The 21,884-nt window shown below is 54.3% G+C and overlaps 2 protein-coding genes across 2 annotated transcripts in view; both read right to left on the bottom strand.

Moving 5' to 3' along the window:
• The window catches only part of POR (cytochrome p450 oxidoreductase), a 30,520-nt gene extending 21,693 nt beyond the window's left edge, over nucleotides 1-8,827 (bottom strand). The window contains 2 exon segments of the mRNA XM_086624740.1: nucleotides 6,677-6,803; nucleotides 8,811-8,827. The gene's annotated coding sequence lies outside the window, so the exon portion shown is untranslated.
• A 6,180-nt stretch (nucleotides 8,828-15,007) lies between these two features.
• Nucleotides 15,008-20,486, bottom strand: RHBDD2 (rhomboid domain containing 2). The gene is made up of 4 exons (XM_086624754.1): nucleotides 20,348-20,486; nucleotides 18,822-19,223; nucleotides 17,618-17,768; nucleotides 15,008-15,528 (listed from the first exon to the last, which is right to left on the bottom strand). Exons 1-4 carry the CDS (start codon nucleotides 20,484-20,486, stop codon nucleotides 15,096-15,098), a joined length of 1,125 nt encoding a protein of 374 aa, XP_086480880.1. The 3' UTR covers nucleotides 15,008-15,095.
• Between the last annotated feature and the right edge of the window lie 1,398 nt (nucleotides 20,487-21,884).

The raw sequence follows: 21,884 nt of genomic DNA, 5'->3' as shown, positions 1-21,884 counted from the left end.
ACATTTTGAAAGATTGCAGTCAAGAGACACTACATTTTAGCACAGCTTTTCAGACCCTGAATGCAGCCTCTAAACCCAGGAATTTGCTTGATACACAGCAGCTTGCAATCTTTCAAATCACCAGGGACCCTCTCCGCACATCTCCATGCTGCCAAACAGATGCGCTTCCTTCTCATATTGAAAACTGCATTCCTGCTTCTCATGCACCTCTCAAGCAAAAGACTGGAAGCACTGTCAGTGCCAGGCATCCTCAAATTCTCCACGATTTCCACGTGGACTAAAGGTGCTATCACATCATAGCATTAAAAATATTAAAATAGAAATAAAAAGAGTGTTACAACAAACAAGACGGGATAGGGAGTGCCCTAAAAGCCAAGTGGTCAGCAACCCGAAGAGATCTATTCCTCCCCCTCTGTTGCACACAGCATTAGGAGATGGTGCAGCAAATGCCCCCAAAAGCACACTGGAGTCCCCAACTCCAACTGGCAGGCACAGCATCATGGTCCTGAAACGTGGCTGGGAGGCCTCCCTTTCTGCCAAACACAAGGATGTTTCCACGAGTCGCATTATAGTGACCAAAAAGCCTTGTCTCTGAAGCTCAGTTGGCGATTTGGGCAGTAGGTTGGCTCTTTGAGTTGAAGTAGTGATGAGCTGAAGTTGAACTTGTGATGAGTTTCAAGTACCTCAGGACAATTTGGCTCCCCGGTCCCAGACCAGGACTGCAGCCTGCGACTCTTGCTCCCAAAATGAATGACTAAGCCCTGTGCCATCATAAGCACATCATGACCCGTGGTGTCAGCCCTGCTCACAAGAGAGGGAAAGGGGAAGGAAGACTGCTGACCAAGCACAGCCCTGGGCGGCTCACTGCTCCCACCTCTGATAACCCCATCCCCAGGCTCCGGCAGATTGTAGCACCAAGAAGGCACCGAGTTCAGCTGAACACAGCAGAAGGGCTCCCCACAACCCCTGCATACCCATGTGGCGATAGGCACGAGTCTCGCGGTGCCCTATGGACTCTGCATGCCCTGGTACGGGGCAGCACAGAGGCTGCACCCCCACCTCCCATGCCCCTGAGCTTACTAGAACAGCCAGTTTTCCCCGAACAGCAGCAGCACCCTTTGGACACCTGCAGATAAGCACAGGAGCTGCAGGCAGAAGCTCTATTTTGCAATACGTGCACTCAAAAACCTGTGATGACCGAGTCAAAGGAGGAATCGAGGGACATAAACGCACGCAATGCCATCAGCCAGCACCCGCTCGACCCTCGGACCGGCACCGGGCACCGTACAAAGGCAGCTCAGCAGGGCGCAGGCGGCCGAGCCGTCCCCAGCCCGCAGCCAAGTCCCGGCTGTCCCAGCTAAGCGCCAGCAGGGACACCAGGCAGCCGGTCTGAAGTCAAACCATGCCTGCAGGAAGGAGCTTGCTGCCACGCATCTCGCGGCAATGCCATCCCACTGCCAACACGAGCCCTGGAATGCCCAGTTCCTCCGTGCTAGCCGCCCCGTTCACATGCAGCAAGGACGCTTACCGAAGGATGCTTTCTGGTTTCTTGTAAACGGGAATCCATGCACGTCACCAGCACACCTAACAGCAACACTCAAAAAGCCACTGGTTCTTTCAGGCTGGCTTTCTCCAGTTCAGACTCCCAGTAAAAGCCCCGCACAGCCACACCATGGAAGGGCACAGAGGGGCACTGCTGGCAGAGCCGACTTGGCAGAGCACTTTTCTTGCCCTCTGCAGCCACATGATGACCACCCTCATGTCACTGACTCAGCACATGCATTGCATCAGTGAACGAAGCGGAAACACAGCTGCCAGGATTTCTAGCACCAGAAGCTCTGCATGGCTGGGGATGTCAGCAGTACCATGAGATCTCCCGCAGCCATCTCACTCACCCAGAGGGACCAGCTTGAATTCCCTAGGTGCACCTGAGTGTCCATGACCAGACCCTCCTCCCCACCACGTGCCTGGCCTGTCCTATGGATCACCCTTTCTCTTGTGCTGACCATCCCTGCATGGGACCATGGCACATCATGGATCAGGGACATGACTGGCCTCAAGAAGAAGCCTTAAAAAAAACGAACCACAGTTTTAAACCAGAGATCAGTTATGTCCACTGGCATCATGGCACAGCCCCAAAAGACAGCTTCAGGACAGAGGGGAGACACAGGGTGGAAACGAGCAGCCAAAGCAAATGGAAACTCCTTCTCTTTGTACTGCACTCACCTGCAGCCTGAGCTTTAGAAACAACAGCAAAATAAAGAGAAACTAACTTGAAAACCAACTAAAACACCTGGGAGGAAAAAAGAAAACCACTCGGCAGCCCTCTCACAGGTCCCTATTCCCAGGGCACCTGCAAAGCTTGCTGAGAGCTCGTGCAGACAGCAGCAGCGAGAGGGACCTGCAGCAAGCCCCCGTTGCTCCACGCGGCCGCGGAGAAGGGAGGGACTGGCTTACAAAGAGGAATGCAGCCTCGTCACCAGCAAAGGGTTTTCTTCTTCCACCCACTAAAGATACAAGACAGGCGGGTTACTGCCATGTGTCAGGAAGAGGAGCCCCACGGACACGATCCCACAAGGAAAGAGAAGGGGCAGCAGCAAAGAGAGCAGGGCTGGAGTGTAGATGGCATTTCTGCCCAGGTTCCTGCGCCAGGTCTCTTCTGAATCCCACTGCAGTGAAGACTCTCCTGCGTGCTAGTGTGTGGTATGAGGTCAGGAGAACCTTGGGGCAAAAATAGATCTTCCCTCATTCCTCTTCAGGTATGAACGCAAGCGATTAGAATAAGAAATTCTGTTTACATCAGCCTGTGCCAGTTACTGGCCTCGGCGAGTCTCAAATTAGCTCTTTTTCCCTTCCTTTTTACTAAAAGGAGACCTGGCAAGAAAAGCGGTCCCTTCCAAACCAAAAGAGGACCACTGAAGTTGGCACTCAGATCCAGGTTTTTTAACACTGCCTTCAACAGCCCCTGGATTAGCCTTTTCTCTGCAGCTGTGCCACACAGAGATGGTGTTTCTCCTCAGTAAGAGGTCGTTGGCCTGGCCAGATCAGAGGCCATGCTTGGTCTGGTCTGCACAGGCGTCCTGCTTCGGGTGGGATCACCCTGCAGATGAGTTCCTGGGCTGCTGGAGGCTGCACTGAGGAAAGAAGGCATGTGGTGGGCAACCTCATGGCTTCCTCGCCCCATCAGCCTCAGCTCGAGCACGTGTTGGTGCTCGTGGTGAAACAGGGTGGCCACCGCACACGGCAAGCCACAGGCGTGCCCTGCTCATGGCGGCGATGCCGAGCGGTGAGCCAGGGCTGACTGTCACCAGTACCCACGACAACAACGTCTGGCTTTCACTGCGCACAAAGGCTTACTACACCTAGCACTTCTGTACCACTTTTCCCACGTATTTAAAAAAAAAAAATCCCAGCACATCCCACAACTTCCCATTAACCACCACCAGCGCAGTGAAGAACGGCGGAAAGCAGCAGGCTCCTTCTCACACAATCCTGGGAAAGTGACTCCCCACAGGCCTCTCGGCACTTCCACTTTTAGATCGGAAACCCCAGCCTAAACAGAGGACTGGGCTGCACCTCGAGCAGGGGTAAGAAACACACCCCCAACTCAAAGCTGTTTTTTTGGTGAAACAGAACAAATTATTCTCACTGGGCAAGGTCTCTTCTAGGCAGACCTTGACACACCGGCTCAGACGTCGGCAGAACTTCTATTTTAGGCACGAGACAGATGTGGAGTGTGCATCAGTCAGTCTGGAGCTTGAAATACTGCATATTTGAGCTTCCACTGTCACACTCGTTTTTTTTTCTGGCCAATAGTTCTTATTCAAGGACAGCAGAGCAGCTGCAAAAGCAAGAGAACGACAGCAAGAGGAACGGTTTTAGGAGGCAGAAAGCAACTCTACCCTAGGGGTGCACCAAGGTGGGGCCATGCAGTAAGCCCAGTACGCGGAACCAAAGGACTGAAAGCATTACCCAACACAAAAATGAACTCAAACTTGCCAAGTTGCCTTAAAAGAAGGTAACCCAGCATTACCGAATTTGCACGCTTCCTTTCACCAGATAAAAGCCTGTCTCTCGACCTCTCAATAACGATGTGGGGCACCTCACCAGCTCAGGCACCTGAAACCTTCCTTCACACACATTAACATGAGCCAGCACAGAAAAACAAGCATCCAGGATTACAGGATAAACAAAACCTGAGAACAGCAGGTAAACTGAACCTGTTGCTAACCAACACTGCTCCCCAGCCTCCCTTCCCAGGGAGGGGCAAAAAAATCAGCACACAGAGCTTCAGGCATCGTTTGAAAGTGGGATAGGGGTCCCAACCACCACTACTTGGGAGCTGCGACAAGACTGCAGGAGTTTTAGACCATCCTTTTGCCAACTACCAAGGGCACTACTCAGTCAAACCAATGCTCAGAGGGCTATGCTGCAAAATCTCAGGAGCAACCCATTCAGGCATGTATTTTGCATGCTTCAGGTCCTGCTGAAGATGTTTTTTTCAGATCAAGAGGGGAATATGGTTATTTTTTCAGCAGCCTCTTCTGTAACTGTTGTACCCAACGCTGCCACAGGTGGAAGTTCAGCGAAAACTATCCTCCTGCTTACCCCCTGCCTGCGTTTGTTGAGGGTTCCTGTGATAAACTGTGACTTTGCCTGCAGCCACTGCAGGGAGGGGAGCATTATGGACAGGGTTGGTAGCCACAGACATCGACCTGTTCCACCAGGAAGAATGTGGACAGCAAAATCCTCTAATGCTGTTCTCATTTGAGAGGTTTCTTTTGAAACTAACAGCTGGAACAGCATCAGAGGCACGTGGGTAAATAGATCCTGCAAAGGTTTAGGAACTGTAAAGACCTCCGATCAGTATGTTTGGGGACTTATTTATTTAAGGAAAACCAAGTACTGTTTGTACAGAACCAGGACATTCTGTATTTCTAAGGTAGCTTTCTTCTGAGGATAGGAGAGCTTTTCAGACATTACATGCCTGTCTCCTGCGCTGCTGTAAGGGAAGGAGGTGTTGCTGCATGATCCTTACACCACGCGGAAACTCAGCAAGAGAGCTGTCCTCCCGGTCCCAGACCCAGGCTTCACATCTGACTGCCCCATGAAAAGGGTGTGCAGTAACCCTGTGAACCTCCCTGCCTGCTCTGGCTGAGGCTATCTGAGCTGTATTTTACTTTTTTTTGAACACTTGTGAAATACAGGCCACTACCCAGCCCAGCCCCCTGCAATCACACAGTCGTGTGCACCAGCAGACCCCAGAACATCGGCTCTGTGCCCAAAGTGGGTATTTCCATGCTGAAAGGGACACGAGGCCAGAGGACAACAGACAAGTCAGGGAATAAGCGGTGCCACAGGCTGAAAGGCTGATCCTGACTTGCAAAAACTGCAGCTCTCCAACTCCACGCCCCCGCTCCCAGTACAGTCAACCTAAACAGAAGATACCTGACACAGGATTTTTCTTTTCCTTCACAACGTCAGCTGCTCCTCTTACCTCCGGTGGTTATGCATACAGCTCTGTTACACAACCAGGGCTTGCAACTATCCTTGCAGGCATTTGATCAGCTTGCTCCTCCAAAGCTTGGAGTTAGCAGGAACCCAGAGACAGTAGCAATGACCCGTGAAAGCAAGTCAATAGATGCATTTCACAAGCAACCCTGCAGCAAGACCAGCGTACCTGCCAGCACTGCAAAGATGGACCCACCAGCTCCCGCAGGCAGTTACTAAGCCTTCTCAGCAGACTTGCACATGCACTGCCAGAGCCAGATTTTCCACAGAGAAAAATTCAACCCCATCTTTAACTCCGAACCTCCTCATCTCCTACTCCATACAACAAGAACGGAAAGGAAAATTAATCAGTAACTCTACTTTATTCCTTGCAAAGGAATGACTGGAGGCCCAGAAGTGGCTGGTAACTAAGCAAGAATCCTACAATAACCTGCCACCGTAGATCAAACTCGGCCACTCTTTGGACTTGTAGCCCTAAAGAAGCCATCAGAGATACAAGCGCTCCTCTCTCACTCTTTCTGGATTCGGTGAACGATCAGCAGCACACAATTGGCTTAAATGTTCAGCTGGGGAGAAGCAACAAGAGATTACAAGCAGCCTGTAATTATTTGTTCTGATATATGAAATCTCAAACTCTGTTAAAACCAATCTTGGCACAGGCACACCTGTCGCTGCAGGGCTCTGACTCACTCTCATCAACAGCGTGCATAAGGTAATCTCACCGCTCGGATTAAATGATCACATTGAGAAAGCAACTTATGCAAGTTCTACTTCTAAAAACACGACTGGTACGAGAGCCCACATCAGGAAACAGAACAAAGTCCAGTGTCAGCGGAGGTAACTGCCAGGTGGCTTTCTTTTATATCAGAGGAAAGGGATGGGGAGGAGATGGCAGGAGCACAGACCCGAGCAGGAAAGCCTGTTCCCTAGTCTTTCAGGAATGAGCACACACGTTATCTTGGCTGCGTCGCAACAGCCGAAGGAGAGAGTAAAGATAAAATGAGATTTCAGTCCAGATAGGCTTCCATGCGCTGCTACTGCAGCGGATGAACCGGGTAGAGAAAGCCTGGCTCCCAGCTCCTGGCCTGCCAGTTCTCACTGCCAGCTGCCCTCCCCACACCCAACTTGCTGGGAGCGCCCACGGATGCTCCCAGAAAGAGGTTACCTTGGACCAACGGTTCTGCAAGCACGTGTCGATGGGAGCGCGCTCCAGCACAATGGTGGCGAGCAGTGGGGAAAGCCTCCCTCCGGACAAGGAGTTTTGGTCGTACGGCCCCGTCAAACTCCTCCAGCTGCTCTGGAAGAAACAATAAAAGTTGCAGAAGGCACTTACTTGCTCAACCCTGGCTACCCAGGAGGTACCACCCCAGAGATTACTGACGGAACAGGAGGCAAAGCGACAACAAAGCAAGAGGTTTTAGTCTGTCACAATTAAAGCACAAGTAATTAACAAAGGATTAAGCCAGCTGCGTGACACTACCTCCTCCTTCCCGCCCACTCTTCATCTTATTCTCCACGGCTTTTACACCAGATTAACAGAAAGTGCTCAGTTGTGTCACGCTTTTTTCCTGTAGCACCAATATCCTTTCTGCTTTACAGGAAAGTGTTTTGCAAATACAGCTCTCGTGCACCATCACGTCCACGTGCAACAGAGGACCCTCCGAAACCAGATGCCCTATGCCAGGCACGCTCTGCTGCAGTGCAACCAACCAGCAGACAACGCATCTGAAGGAAAAACAAGAGCTGCACTGGGACAAGGTCAGATTCTCCAGGTGGGGTCTGGCTCACCAGCCCTTCCCTGACGAAACACTCATCTCCTCATCTGCAGCAGATAATCTGCAAGTTTGCTTTGCATATGCACAACGGCTCACCAGGATTGCTCAGAGAACTGCACGAATACTGAAAGAAAACACATTCCCTTTTATCTAGCAAAGGGATGCGCGCACCAGTGCACCCCACTAAGCACAACTCTGCTGGCTATCAACAGCAAAACTAAATCCCGCAGCTCCTCACTATGGCCCACAAGAAGCATAAAGCCCTACAGCAGGGGGATGTCCCCACCAACTTCCAGAATTTATAAACAGAGACTTGATCCTTTCTTCTACTTTTCCAGCTTCCCAACCGGATATATGTTTCTGCTTTACAAAAAGAGGTGTAAAAGTACAAACCCATTTCAGTTTTTTAAACTCATTCAGATCAGGCAGAAAACCTCAGGGATCCCTCTTCCCTATACAAATTCCACCAAGCACCACTACTTCTTTTCACACTTTGGAAGCTAACCCAAGCTAACCCATGGTCTAAACACTGGCAGACCAAAGCACGCCCCAGGCTGCACCAGCTGTGGTTACTCCGGCAAATAAGATGACTTCCCAAGAATCAATTCCATGCCAATGACTAATTCCCAACAACACAACCCAGGTGTCTTCACCCCCTCCAGCTTCAATATTCCCAAACAAGGAGTTTTCCATTACTTAATGACAAGCACATTCCCTAAGGGAATAACTTCACTCTCCAAAGCAATTCCATCAGGAAAAGTCAGGGATAAACAGTCCTCCAACACCTCAAAACTTATCAAAGAGAAATAGGTGGGACAAGAGCAAACCAGCCCAGCGTGCAGCAGAGGTGTCAGCTAGATTCTGGGAACAACATTCTGCAGAGGAGGACCAGAAAAATACGTTCAGCGAAAGCTTTTAGGCAGCCACGGCCTGGGACAGGGTAAGCACAAAGCACCCTTTGGCACGCTGCGGAGGCGAGGCAGGGTGGGCCTCACCCCAGGGCACCCCGCTCCCAGGCTGCTGGCCCAGGGCCTGCCAGGAGGCTCGGCAGGGGCCGGCGTGGGGGTCAGGAAGGGCCCCCAGCACTGGCTCTCAGACCCACGGCAACCCCCCTGCCCCACAGCCCCTGGGCAGCCAGGCACGATAAGGCCGCTCTCCTACACCCCCAATAACAGGGGGCCCATTCGGGCCAGCCCCCCCATACAGGAGATGCTAGTCACACCGGTCCCCCAGTAACAAGGGGCCCAGTCACACCAGTCTCCCCACACAACAGGGCTCTCTAGTCATCCCAGCCCTCCCAGTCACACTAGCGTGTCCCCCATAACAGAGGTGCCCGCTCACCCCAGCCCCCCTACCAGGGGACGCCGGCCCCCCCTTCTCCACCACGGAAGACCCAGGTGTCCGAGCCCGGCCCCCCCCAGCCACAGGGCACCCCCCGGGCACGGCCCCCCACCAGCCACAGGGCCCCGACCGGCCCCGACAGCCGCCCCCGGCCCCACACGCCGCGGCCCCCCCAGCACCCACCGCCCCGGCCCGTCCGACGCTGGCGGCGCCCGCAGCCCTGGCGCGGCCCGTGCGTGCGGCGGACCGCACCACTCGGGCGCACGCGCGGGGAGGGACACGCTCCGCCCCCGCCGCCCGCCAATGGGCTGTGAGCGCGCCCGCCCCCCCCTCTGCGGCGGCGCAGTTGGTACGGCCACGCCGCGCCCGGTGCTGCGGCGTCTTAAAGGGACAGGGAGCGCGGGGGTCAAAGGTCAAGGTAGGGGTCATGGAGCGGTCACGGGTGCCAGAGGTCGGGGTAAGATGGGGGTGCAGGGGAGGGGTCAGGATCAGGGCGTGGTGCCGTCAAGGGTGCGGGTCAGGGGGTAGGGGTCAGAGGTGACAGGGGGGTGTTAGCAGGGCATCAGGGGTCAAGGTGGGGTCAGGGTTGGGGCCAGCACTAGGGTCAAGGTGAAGGTCAGGCTTTGGGTTCGCACTGGGGTCGGGATTTCGGGTCAGGGTGCAGAGCGGCTGCGGACACAGGCCCTGTCTGAGCCGGGACGCGCAGACCGAGCACCCCCAGCTGCGGCGGGACTTGGTGCCGGGGTGCACGGGGGGGGGGGGACACCCCTCAGCCCCCCCGGCCACTGCCCAGAGCGGAGCCCCTGTGGGGCCAGGGAGCGCCGGGGAAATGAGGAGCCGCTCCGCCAGGCTAGCTGGCGGCCAGAGCAAGCGAACGCTCCTGATTTAGCCGCAAACCGGATGATTCGGATGTTTTGGGGGGGCCTTTCTCGTAACACCCATGCTGCCGCCACTGGGGAAACACACTCAGCAATCCCAGCATGAGAGGTTTCCCAGCCCGGACCCCAGCCCCCCGCTCCCGCAGGCGCAGCGGGACTGGTGCTCTCCTATCTCAGTTTTTGTGACTCCGCTAAGCCCAGCCTGGCCAAAGCCAGGAGCAGAGCTTGCCCGACGCCCCACTGAGCAGCCCCGTGGCCACACGTGGGCATGGCGCACAGGGTCACCCCGGGGCTGGTTCCCCTCCCTCGGCCTGCCAGGCGCTGGCACGGCTGAGGTCATGGTCCTGCCCTTATCACAGTGTTGACACTCGCTTCAGAGTCAATAAAACCCTCGGGGAAGGTGCAAAGTCTGCGCCGGCCGAGCTGAGCCCAGGAGGCACCTGAGGGGTGGAGGGAGAGGACCTGCCTGGAAAAGCACTGGCTCCGGGGCAGCGGTGGCCAGGGCTGCTGGGATACCCCCTTTCATGACATCCAAGCATCCAAGCACTGGGCTCGGGGGCTTGGGGGGGGCTGCCCAGGCACTGCTGCCACCCGCCCCGGCCCTGGGATCGACCCTGCAGAAGCGCCCCAGGGTGACTGCGGTCTGTGACAGTCCCCCGCGGGGCGAACGGCTGCGGGTTAAGGATCACAGAGCTGGGAGGCACCTGCATCAGGACAGGGCTGGTCCGTGGTTTGGGGTCAGCCCCGAGTGCGCGGGGCCAGGCATCGTGGCACAGCCCACCCCGTTCTGTGCCCAGCAGGGCTGGGCTCTCATCCGCCTGGGACGGAGAGGGGAGCCCAGCCTGGCCAGCCCGCAGGGCCCTGCTCGGTCGGTGCTTTGCCTCCACACGTGTTTCTTCCCCCCCCCCGCGAGGCCAGCACATGAGCTCGCACCTCTCCCGCTCTCCTCCATCCTCAGCACAGGCTGGGGCTGAGCTTTTGGCCGCAGAACGTCCGCGGTGCCAGGAAACAAGCCAAGACCCAGTGAGCAGCCACGGCAGTGTGTCTGGCAGTGCCCTGGCCCTGGCATGGCTAACCTGGTCCCGGTGCAGGATAACCATCTGCACTTGCTTTGCACCAAACGAATGAGCAACAGCAAAGCAAAGAAACACAGACCCACTCTCCTTTTGGCATCGGTGTCTCCTGCCTGGCCTCCCCACGCTGCAGGACCCCGCTTGCTCCCTGCCAGGGGGGTGATGTAGCTCAGGGTCGGTTCTGCTTCCCCGTGTACCCTCTGACTCCTTCTCTCTTGTAGCACGGTGGATGTGGAAGAGCTGAGGGGAAGGAGCTGGGCTCTCCTGAAGCATCCATGCCACGGCAGGACCGTTGCCCTGAGCACCGGGGAACAGCCAGCTCAGCTCCCAGCGCCCGTCCCCAAAAATCTCATCACCCTGCAGTGGCCACCCTGGCATGCAGGGGCAACCCAAGAGGCTTTCCAGAGTCGCTGCACACCCTACCCCGGGGCTGCAGCAATCCTGACCTTCAAAGAAGTGGCAGCTTTACTGGGAACCCACCAGAGTCATAAAATAACAAACCCTCAGGGACAGCATGTTCTCCAGGGGCAGCCATCCCAGGCTGAACTGGGGGTTTATTGATTTTTTTTTTTCCCCTTTCTTTTTTTTTTTCCTTTTTCCTCCCCCTGCTTTAGTAACTTTGATTCTCTGTCTCCCCTCCAAGGAAACGACCTGGTATTGCAACATGCGATCAGTAACGTTGCTGTGAGCTTAGACAGATGCCAAAACCCACGAGATGATGATTTTTACCTCCCTCTCTTACCAATTTAATTCCTCCTTTCAGCTTTCAGACACATTTGCAAATGTCTCATCCCAACCCCTTCCCTCCCTCTCAGCAATTTCCCTTCCCTCGGTGAGGAGGTCGGTTTGCCACCAGCCCTGGGGACCTGGGACTTGCTTGGACTCCACTGCCAGAGAAGCAGAACGTCCTTGGCTGATTTACATGACAGCGTTTCACTGTGAAACAGCTGCCCCCAGGAAAGTCAGGGAACAGACCTCGCTAGAAAGCAGCCCTCATCTGTGCAGACATCCATCTGGAGGCCCTGAAGGCCACTGAGCACAGGTCCAACACATCGCCAGTGACAGGCAGGCACCATGGCAGTTGTGCAGCTGAACTCAGAACAGTTTCAGGGACATGATGGAAGCTGTAGAGATCAGAGAGACCAAGTGATCTGCCAAGGTCAGCAAGAAGCTCACAAAAGAGCTGGAAGCAGAAGGAATCCCTGTCCCAAACCATGGTTTTGTACTCATCTCACCACGTCCCATGCCCAGGGCTGACCCGCAAGGCTGTGGCAGTTGCCTTGTCCCAGCATGGAAAGGTTAGTGGCTGGTACCTGCTGCCTTGCACGTGGGCACGTCCCCCGCTGCCAGGGCCAAGGGGCCCGCCTTACCTCCTGGAAGGAGGTTTGCTGCTTGTTCCCCACGCCAGCCAGGCGTGGGGCTGTTCTCACTGCCGGCAGCCACGCTGCGGTGACTTCAGGCCAGGGCTTCCTTTCCCACTGTAAAGCCGTGAAACCGCTCACTGGAAACACGCCATCCCTTTGAGGGCTCTGCCAGGAGAGCAAGTCTCTTACCAGATCGACTGATACTGAGCTGGAAAGGAAAAATAACCAGTTTCCAGGCTCACGTGCGTTTTCCAACGCGCAGTACTGCTCTTCCCCAGTGCGCATCCTTCCTCACCAGCCTGCCCCACCGCTAGAGCCCACCAGATGCCCGCAGCCTGCCCCGCACCGGCCACCACCTGCAGGGCCACGCTCCAGCTCCCCACTTGGAATCAAAGCCAGAGACATAGTAGTTTGTCTTTCAGATTGTTTTTCAAGCTTACGATTTGGAGGTATACAACATTAGACGTTCAAGGCCAGGTTGGATGAGGCCCTGAGCAACCTGATCTAGTTGGAGACATCCCTGTTCCTTGCAGGGGGGTTGGACTAGATGACCTTTGAAGGTCCCTTCCAGCCCTAACGATTCTATGATTCTATGATTTGCAACTGCCATCAGTCCTCATCAGCATTCTGCACGTTTCTGGAAAAAACAGTGCTAAAATTCTCAGGTTTCCAGGTGAAGATCTCACAAGAAGGAAAATCAAGGCACTAATGAGAGCAGAGTATCGACATCTCAAAGTTCTCTCTAGCATTTCTTTCCTGGTATTGCAAACATGCTTTTAAGTTCTAGACAAGCACCTTACCCTCTTGTTGCTCCACACCAAACATGCAACAACGCGATTGCTGTCAGCAGGAAGAACAGGACCGTGAAGCCAAGTTCATTTATGACCCCATGGAGGAGTGAAACAATCAGGGATGAGACGGAGCTGGCCACCAGCTCCAGGCTGGTTCCGAAACTGCTGCATCTTCCCACAGAAAGCCCCTGTCCAGGGTGCCCACCTTTGCAGGCAGAGCTTCTTCCTAATGTGCATCCAGGATAAGTCCCCAGCATTCCCGTGGGTCTTCCCCCAAGCGAGCCCCTGCGAGGCCGTGTGTAACTGCGGTGGTCATCCCAGAGGGGCTGCTGGAGAAGCAGCTGTGCAGCAGCACAGGGCTTCTTCGGACACTGAAGAGGGAAAAAGGGAAGAGGCAGGAAGGTGCTGTGGAGCACGCAGCTGCCATCGCTGCCCGTGACCCCGGCGCAGTGGCAGCACGAAGAGCCCGCGGCTATTGCAGTTTCTGGGGACAGGTTAGGCACTGCAAGAACATCTCCAACAGCAGTAACGGCACTTTGTGCTTCATGGAGCCCTTTTTTTGTTTTTTTGGAGCCCAACAAAGCTCTAAGCGAAGAGTCAAGGGCAATAGCCGAGATCCTAGCTGATTTACAGACACAGAGACAGCAGATTCTTCCTGGGCAGCTACACAGCTAGAAATAAAGCTCAAGCCCCACCAACTCAACCAAACTCCTTCGTTACTGCCCCAGGCACCGAGCACTGCATCCTGCTCTGAATCCCTTGCTGAAAACTCCCCTCTCCCACTCACCTTCCCATGAGCTCTGAAGAAAACAGAGAGAGATTGTGCTAATATTGGTGGGTGAGACATTTAAAGCAGAGCAGTGTGAACACCCCCGGTGGAATTGCTACATTCCAGTTAATTCTTCTAAGCCACTTTTAAAGTCCCTCCCAGCTCCTTGGATTGATGTACATTTCTTCCACAAATGGAATCATAGAATCACAGAACAGTTTGGGTGGGAAGGGACCTCAAAGATCATCCAGTTCCAACCCCTGCCATGGGCAGGAACACCTTCCACTACACCAGGTTGCCCAAAGCCTCATCCAACCTGGCCTTGAACACTTCCAGGGATGGGGCAGCCACAGCTTCTCTAGGCAGCCTGTTCCAGTGCCTTGCCACCCTCCGAGTGAAAAATTTCTTCCTTAGATCCCATTGAAATCTCCTGTCTTTCAGTTTAAAGCCATTGCCCCTTGTCCTGTCACTACACGTCCTTGTAAAAAGCCCCTCTCCAGCGTTCTTGTAGTCCCTTTAGGTACTGGAAGGCTGCTATAAGATCACCCCGGAGCCTTCTCTTCTCCAGGCTGAACAGCCCCAACTCTCTCAGCCTGTCTCCATAGCAGAGGTGCTCCAGCCCTTGGATCATCTTCGTGGCCTCCTCTGGGCCCGCTCCAACAGCTCCATGTCCTCTTCCTGTGCTGGGGACTCCAGAGCTGAACGCAGTATTCCAGGGGGGCTCTCACGAGAGCAGAGCAGAGGGGCAGAATCCCCTCCCTCAACCTGCTGGCCACACTTTTGATGCAGCCCAGGACACGGTTGGCTTTCAATTGGAATCCCTCATTCAAGAGTCTTCCAGCACTTTGCAGGCACCTGAGGCTGCCTTGTCGACAAACACTGGCAGCACAGGCTGAGCCGGTGCAGCGCGATCAGATAACAAAGGCAACATGCTGATGCACGCACAGACTGCAGCTAAGAAAGCCCTTCAGCATTTTAAAGCTGTGTTTTGGGGGGCAGAAAAGGGTATTCTGTCCTCTTGCCCCAACCCTGGTTTTTAACAAGCCCCCTTCAAGGCCTGCTCTCAGTGGAGAAGTCACTAGTCGAACAGATATCTGTCCTCTTCCACTCAAACTGAGCTACAAACTAAGGTTTCAACCTCTTCTGGGTCTTGGCTACATCATAAGACAGGAGACTAAGAGCCTCAGTGTAGACAGGACACGTCCTTATCGCTGCAGCCTGGTTAAACCCCAGATTAGTCCAGGGATTCAACAATTAGGTTCCTACCCTCAGTCAGGGAGCTGATGCACCGTAACTCTAGTGGCAGTGTGGGAAAAGGCAGCTGCTAAACAGTGATGAAAAAAAGACTCCAAAAGGATGAGACGCACTCAGAGGTGATTCAGTCCCCATCCCTCAGCAATATCAAAAATTAAAAAATAATTACAAATGAAATATAATTGAAGTAGCCTGTGCCAGGGAGCAGGGGAATGGCCTACACTGGAGCTACCAACCCTTTCCAACAGTCCCCCCAGATACCTGTCAGCAACGCACTGCTGTGTGAGCATCACACAATGGTCCTGCCCCAGTATGAAAGCCCTCCTGCTTTCTGGAGGATCAGTACACCTGGACTCTCGAAAATTCAGCTGCAACAGGAGCTGCTGTGGCTGCTGGATATCCTGCTGCTTGCTGAAGCCCAGCTGGGGGGTCCACACCCACAGATGTCTGAGGATCAGTAGGGCAGATGTGCTGCAGGGGGGAGAACTCGCCCGGCTGGCAGCACTGCCCAGGCGAGGCTCCAGCGAGGACCTGCACGTGACACTCTCTGAAGGCACCTCTGGCTTGGTGGGGGGAAGAAGTGAGGCTGTATCCTGCAGCATGGCTGTGCTGAGATCCCTCGTGTCCCAGAGCATGGCTACATCCCGGAGCACAGCTGTGTTGAAACCCTTCGCTTTGGGCATTCGGGTGCTGCATCTGGAAAGCAGGAAGAGCTGGAGGCGAAGAGCAGTAATAGCTTTGGGTGGGGTAAGTGCCTGTCGCAGGGTTAATCCTGGGCAGGAAGAAAACAGCAAGTCACACTGTGTTCAGAACTGGCATTGCCTAATTAACGCTGGAAGTGCCCTGCGGGCAGATTTCCTGCTGACCAGTGCTCAGAAAGGTCACTGCAATCCATCAGGGAGATTCACTACAACAAGAGTAGCTCTTATTATAAGCAGCACTTGAATAAAAATGGGTTTACTGGCCTCCCTGGAGAGAAGCTCCCGCTCCCAACCCACACCAATTCCACACCCACGGAACGAGCGCGGCTCTTGGCCCAAGTCTCTTTGTGCAAGCCGAACTGCGACATGCTTTAACACTTCTGTATGCGTCCTCGCTGCCTTCCACCAAACGACACATCTGCTAAGTTATTAATCAGGAGATGTCACAGCTGCCAAGTGGTGTTTATCAAGAAGCCCATAAAGGCCTTTGGTGTGAGGAAGAGTCCATGGTAAAGAACAAAAAGGGAAGGAGAGAGTCACAAATGACATTAATCATTCAGAAGCCAGGTCTAGAAACAGCCTTTGCCAACAGAAGGCATGACTCATCCCATCAAACGGATCAAGAGAGAGGCAATCTGCCCAGAAGCCAAAGCCTCTGGGACTTCAGGAGTACTGCTCAGCCCACGCACAAAACTGACATGCGTGCTGAGCATACTCATGAAGACCATGACTGCCAGATTCCCAGCAAGATTAAGAGACTGGCTCATGCTGGGGTTTTTGGACGTGGATTTTTTTTATTTTTTTTTTTTATGTGAGGTGTAGATTTGTTTTTTGTTTGGTTTTTCTTTTGTTTTCTTTGAGGACACAAACATGATGCCAAAGCCTGGACCTCCTAAAACCGTCTCCCATCCGGTGGCAAGTTGATGCCTTAAGTCTTATGAAAATTAAAGAAAAAAACAAAACCAAAACTCAAGAAAACCCAAACCATCAAGAGCTCTTACTTGAGAATAAGAATTAAAATAATAAAAATTTAGCCCCAGAAGCACATATGGAACTTCTAAGACAGACACATGCAAATTTAGCTGCAGAAATGGAAACATCCTAGAAACACCTTCCCACGCCCTGCTTGACAATCAAATGTTTATGTAAACACCTTTGAGCCAGAACAGCCCATTTACGTCATTTCACCTAAAGCAAGCAGGTTTGGGCAGAGCTTAGGCTGAGGCAGACACCGCTCAGCATGCCCCGAGACAGCCTGTCCTCCCAAAAGCAGCACTTGCACAGAAGGAAGGGAGCAAAAACCCAAAGCTGCTGGACCTGCCTGGCCTCCCCTGCACCCCTCACACGGCTGAGTGCCCCGATGGATCTGGGCATCACTCCTGCTGCAGGCAAGAGTTTCTTTTATGCTTTCCCCAGGGGTGAGGGCAGATGCAAACACTTGGGAATGCTTCCACTTCAGAGAAGGCTTTACAGTGAGCTGATGGCTTAAACAACACATAGAATTTAAGCCTTAACAGAAAACCATCCTTCCTCTGTGAAACTGAAATGACATCTCAGAACAGGGAAAAATTTGACTTGGACTTCAAGCTTAAAATACAAGTGAGTTCTCATGGCTTGTAATATATATACATTTAAAACCATTCCTGAGCATCAGCCACAGGCCCGAAGGTTTATTTTCTGCAAAGCACTCTTGCCTTGACACTGAAAACACGCATCGAAAGGTCTACTGAACTTCGTCAGTGACATCGTTCACTTAGAACGCTCTGCTGCACAGATTTGACAGGACTCGATTCCCAGCATTCCTGGGAGGCAAGGTGGGGCAAAGAAAGATAAAGATCACACCTGAGGGAGCAATACAGCCCGGAACAAAGGCCAGAAACCCTAATGTCAGGGCAGAACTGCAACCTGGCATGTCAGCTCAGCTGCAATACCTTCACACATGTACACACTGCCCTTGCAGCAAATGAGAGGTCTTTCACCTCAATTTAGCTTTCACTGAAAGACCTGATGGAGATAATGCGTGACAACACATCAGTCACAGTAATGTCATCAGTGTGACATCACTGGGGCAGCATGTTCCCCTTAACACCCAGGATACCAACAAAGTGATCCAACGCCTCCCCAAGTTCCCCAATTTTTCACAGGAACTCCTGTACTTACTTGCTGCTTTTGAAAGCTCTTCGCTCTGCTAAGGACCCTGGGATATATTTCAGTCCTGGAATCCTCTTTAGCAGACTGAAAGGGAACACCCGGTCCAGCTTAGTGGCCGCCGACTCTGGAAAATCCAAGCAGAAACAGTAGCCAAGACCATCTGAAGTTGGCAGCACATTAAGGAGAATGGCAGACAAAACACGCTCCTTTCTAACAGAGCCATGCACAATCCCACCCGGCCACAAACCGCTTTCGGTGGAGCGTTCTCCCAGTTCTACCCAGCGCTGTCTTCACAGACCTTCTCAGCTCCGTGTTCTCTGCACGCATACAGCCACAGTGGAAGTGGAAGCGCGAGGTGAAAAACAAATGCAGAGCTGTGTGTCGGGAGGGCCAGCAAAGACGGTGAGAGTTTAATCATAGAATCACAGAACGGTTTGGGTGGGAAGGGACCTCAAAGATCATCCAGTTTCACCCCCCTGCCATGGGCAGGGAAACCCTCCACTACACCAGGTTGCCCAAAGCCTCATCCAACCTGGCCTTGAACACTTCCAGGGATGGGGCAGCCACAGCTTCTCTGGGCAGCCTGTTCCAGTGCCTCGCCACCCTCAATGTAAAAAATTTCTTCCTTAGATCTGATCTAAATCTCCCCTCTTTCAGTTTAAAGCCATTGCCCCGTGTCCTATCACTACACACCCGTGTCCAAAGCCCCTCTCCACCTTTCCTGTAGCCCCTTTAGGGACTGGAAGGTCTCCCCGGAGCCTTCTCTTCTCCAGGCTGAACAGCCCCAACTCTCTCAGCCTGTCTCCATAGCAGAGGTGCTCCAGCCCTCGGATCATCTTCGTGGCCTCCTCTGCACTCGCTCCAGCAGCTCCATGTCCTTCTTGTGTTGGGGACCCCAGAGCTGAATGCAGCACTGCAGGGGGGGCCTCTCACGAGAGCAGAGCAGAGGGGCAGAATCCCCTCCCTCAACCTGCTGGCCACACTTCTTTGCATGCAGCCCAGGACACGGTTGGCTTTCTGGGCTGCCAGAGCACGGTGCCCACTCATGTTGAGCTTCTCATCTACCTGCACCCTACCCTTTTCCTCAGGGCTGCAAGAGCCCAGGAAACACCATAAAGCCAGCACATCTCGGCAATGAGAACCGCAGCATATCCTCCCCCTCACAAAGCAGCAATCCCACTCTGGTTCAGAGCTTTGCACTGGGAAAGGATACAGGCTTCCCCAGCGAGGAGCCCACAGAGGTTACTCAAGAGAGAAGAGCCGGGGATAAACCATGCTATGCAGAGCATAAGCCATGGCACCAGCACCACTGGAAGTCTAACCCCGAAAATCAGAGTCCTCTTCATCTGCGAGCGGGTGGTGGACACACCCAAGGTAGCAAAAGCTACTGGCATGAATCCTTTGGCATCTTCCACCTCTGACACCCTTGAGACAATGGTCCCGAGTAAGAGGTACAGGAGGGCGGAGAGGATGGCAAACGCGAGGGTGAGGAAGCAGTGCTTCACAGTGCCAACGTTCTTCTCAAAGCTGCCGGCAAAGTACCAGATGATAACGGCACCGCAGGCCAAGGAGATCAGGTCTTCATAGACAAAGATGTAGGTAAGCAGCCTGTGAACTGAGCACACCAACACGTCAGAGAGGCAGAGGGAACGATTCATTTGTTTGAAACCACTACAATGACATGCTTGAGCAGAGGGAGAGTGAGCCTGCAGGATTAATTAACAGCATTCATTTCCACCCTGGGGTAGAAAAGAAGGAACTAGAGGCCCTTAAAACCAGGCATAAATAACCAAACAGAGGTAAAACAAGTGCTGTCTTGGGCATCGCAGACATATGGACTGACTCTTGCTGCTTCCTGGGAAGCTGCCTGGAAAAAAGCAACAGGGTCTGTAGTAAATTTCAGTCTCATTAAAAGAGAAGGCAAGAGACATAAAAATGACTGTTGCTGTAACTACAATTTTGCTCAAAAGATCAACACTTCTTCAACTCCTAGAAGGCTGATTTTTCTCACAAGAAAAAAAAAAAAAGCCTAGACATTATCAGACCTCAGAAGTGCTCCCAGGCTCTCTGGTTAGCAGTTCTCCTGGGCGCTCGGTGAAGACTGGGGCAGAGTTCTCCATCTCCCTCCCATCAACCTCAGTCCAGCCAGAAAAACAGCAGCTGGGAGTGTAGCCCCGTGCAGCCTGGCTGTACCCCCTGAGACACGGGAGGAGGTGGCCGAGTTCACCCATCAGCTCAGAGCGCCGGACTGCTGAAAGAAATCACTGCACGGGAGCAAGCGGGAACGTGGGAATTAAAAAGTGTGACAAAAATCCTTCTGGGAACACCAGAGGGACCGAGGGAAGCAAATCCCTCAAGCTCCTAGCAGCATACCTCCCCTCTGCATAGTGCCAAGGGCCAGAGACGGGGGCTGCGGGGGGAGCAGCCCGATACAGGGGGCTGAGATGGATGCCAGGGGAATGCCAAGAGAGGGGGGAGCGGGGGGCACAGCGCGGCTGCCGCGGAAGGCTCAGAGGGGCGCGCACGGAGGGAGCAGCAGGGGCGGGGGCCGTAAGGGAAGTGCCCAAAAATGGGGACTGAGGAGCGACCGAGGGGTTCGGGGCAGGACATGGGGAAGGGGGATCTGCGGAAGGCCCGGAATGGGGGACCGGCGGGGGTGGGGCAAGGGGCTGGGGCGGCGGAGGGGCCGGGCGGGCGGCGGAGGGGCAGCGGCCGCTCCGCCCCGGCGGCGCCGCTCACCTTCCCCCGCGCGCAGGGCGGCGGGCCGCAGCGCGGCGGCGGAGCGGGCGGCGGGCGCGCCCCGCAGCAACCCGGGCGCGGAGGCGCCGAGCGACAGCAGCAACGTGAGAGCAGCGGCGGCCGGCACGCGCGCCGCCATGCTGCCGCGCGCCGCCCCACTTCCGGCCGCCGGCGGAAGGCCTGCAGCGTTGCCGCGGCAACGCGAGGCGCTGCGGCGCCCCCGTTACCATGGAGACAGGCGGGAGGGGGTTTCGGGGTTTTTTTCCCCTCCTTTGTAAAATTTTTTTATTATTCTTGTTTTTCCCCTTTCCAGAAGGGAAGAACATCCCGGGGCGAGGTGCGAGCTGTGCCCGGAAGCCCGGCCCAGGGCGGGTCATGGCCACCGCCGCCACACGCAGCTGCCCCACAGCGCAGGAGGCCCCACTGAGCCAGGAGGGCCCCGGACACCACCATCCGCCCTTGTCGCGGTATCCGACTGCTTGGAAGGGCCAACCATTTCCCTTCAGGTGCGACAGATGGACGTGGGCGGAACATCTGCCCACCCACACTGGCACAAATGAAGGGGTTGCCCAAAGACGGGCCTCTTACATCATGGCAGTGCTTTACAAATGGGGCTGAACCTCCCAAAACGGTGTCAGCTTTGCTGTTTGTCTACAGTATTGTGCACACGCCACCTGAACACACCACTGCCCGAAGGGAAGTGGCAGGTGGAGGAGTGCCCGGTGTGGGAGCCCCCTGCCCTGAGAAGTCTCTGCGTAAGGAGAGGGACGTGCAAGAAAAAAGTGAAAAGCAGGCCGAAACGGAGGCTTTGCTCCAAGGGTAGAGGGAGGCCCCAGCAGTGAGCAGAGGATGCGGCTCCTATTTGCCCAGTTCCTGGTGCTTGGACCCGCATCCACTTGTCATGAACAGCTACGTGGCGGAAGTGTTCCCCTGCCACCATCTGCTCCTCCAGAGAAGACCCTAGTTGCTGGCTGCTGGCTCACATCTAATGAGAGAACCATGAGGTCTCACCTACATTGGAAGGCTCAGAAGAAATACATCTTCCCCACCATCTCTGAGTTTTCAGAGTGGCGAAAGAGTATGAAGCAGCTGGGATCTCTTCCAGCCGAGGGGGATGAGCAGATTGTTGAGGGGCTGACATCTTTTCCCCACCCTAGCTTCCAAGTTTTTTGAAAGCAAAAGCAGAGAACAGCACAGATCCATCAGCAGCAAACAGACATGTGAGCTTGGCATGCTGTCTCAGTTACTGCCATTTGGCACTGATGAGAGGCACTGAGAGGCTCTCTGTGTTGTTTGGGATCTGCCCTGACCCCGACAGCATGTGGCAAAGTCAGCCTTTGTGAGAGGGCCCACGTTGTGGCAGAGGAAGGCTAGTGGCATGGGAGAAGACGTCATGGCTGAAGGAGATGAAGTTTTCCAAGGAGAAACCAAAAGACAAGGAGAGAGCTCAACCTCTTTTTTTAATTAATCCATCTAGTCACTGCTTGTTTGGCAGAAACTTCTTTCAGGCTGTGGCAGTGGGATTTACCGCCCGCTG

The sequence above is a fragment of the Tauraco erythrolophus genome, chromosome 21 (genome assembly GCF_009769465.1).
Source record: "Tauraco erythrolophus isolate bTauEry1 chromosome 21, bTauEry1.pri, whole genome shotgun sequence".
In the NCBI taxonomy this organism is placed as follows: Eukaryota; Metazoa; Chordata; class Aves; order Musophagiformes; family Musophagidae; genus Tauraco; species Tauraco erythrolophus.
Note: the sequence above shows the minus strand (reverse complement) of the source record. Positions and strands in the feature narration are given on the sequence as shown.

Coding starts and splice junctions, on each gene's coding strand:
- RHBDD2 (XM_086624754.1), bottom strand. CDS start 20,486: ATGGCGGCGCGCGTGCCGGCCGCCGCTGCTCTCACGTTGCTGCTGTCG. Junction 19,224..20,347: donor CGCCCTGCGCGCGGGGGAAG/GTGAGCGGCGCC, acceptor TGGTGTGCTCAG/TTCACAGGCTGCTTACCTAC. Junction 15,529..17,617: donor AGAGCTTTCAAAAGCAGCAA/GTAAGTACAGGA, acceptor CTTCCTGCCCAG/GATTAACCCTGCGACAGGCA.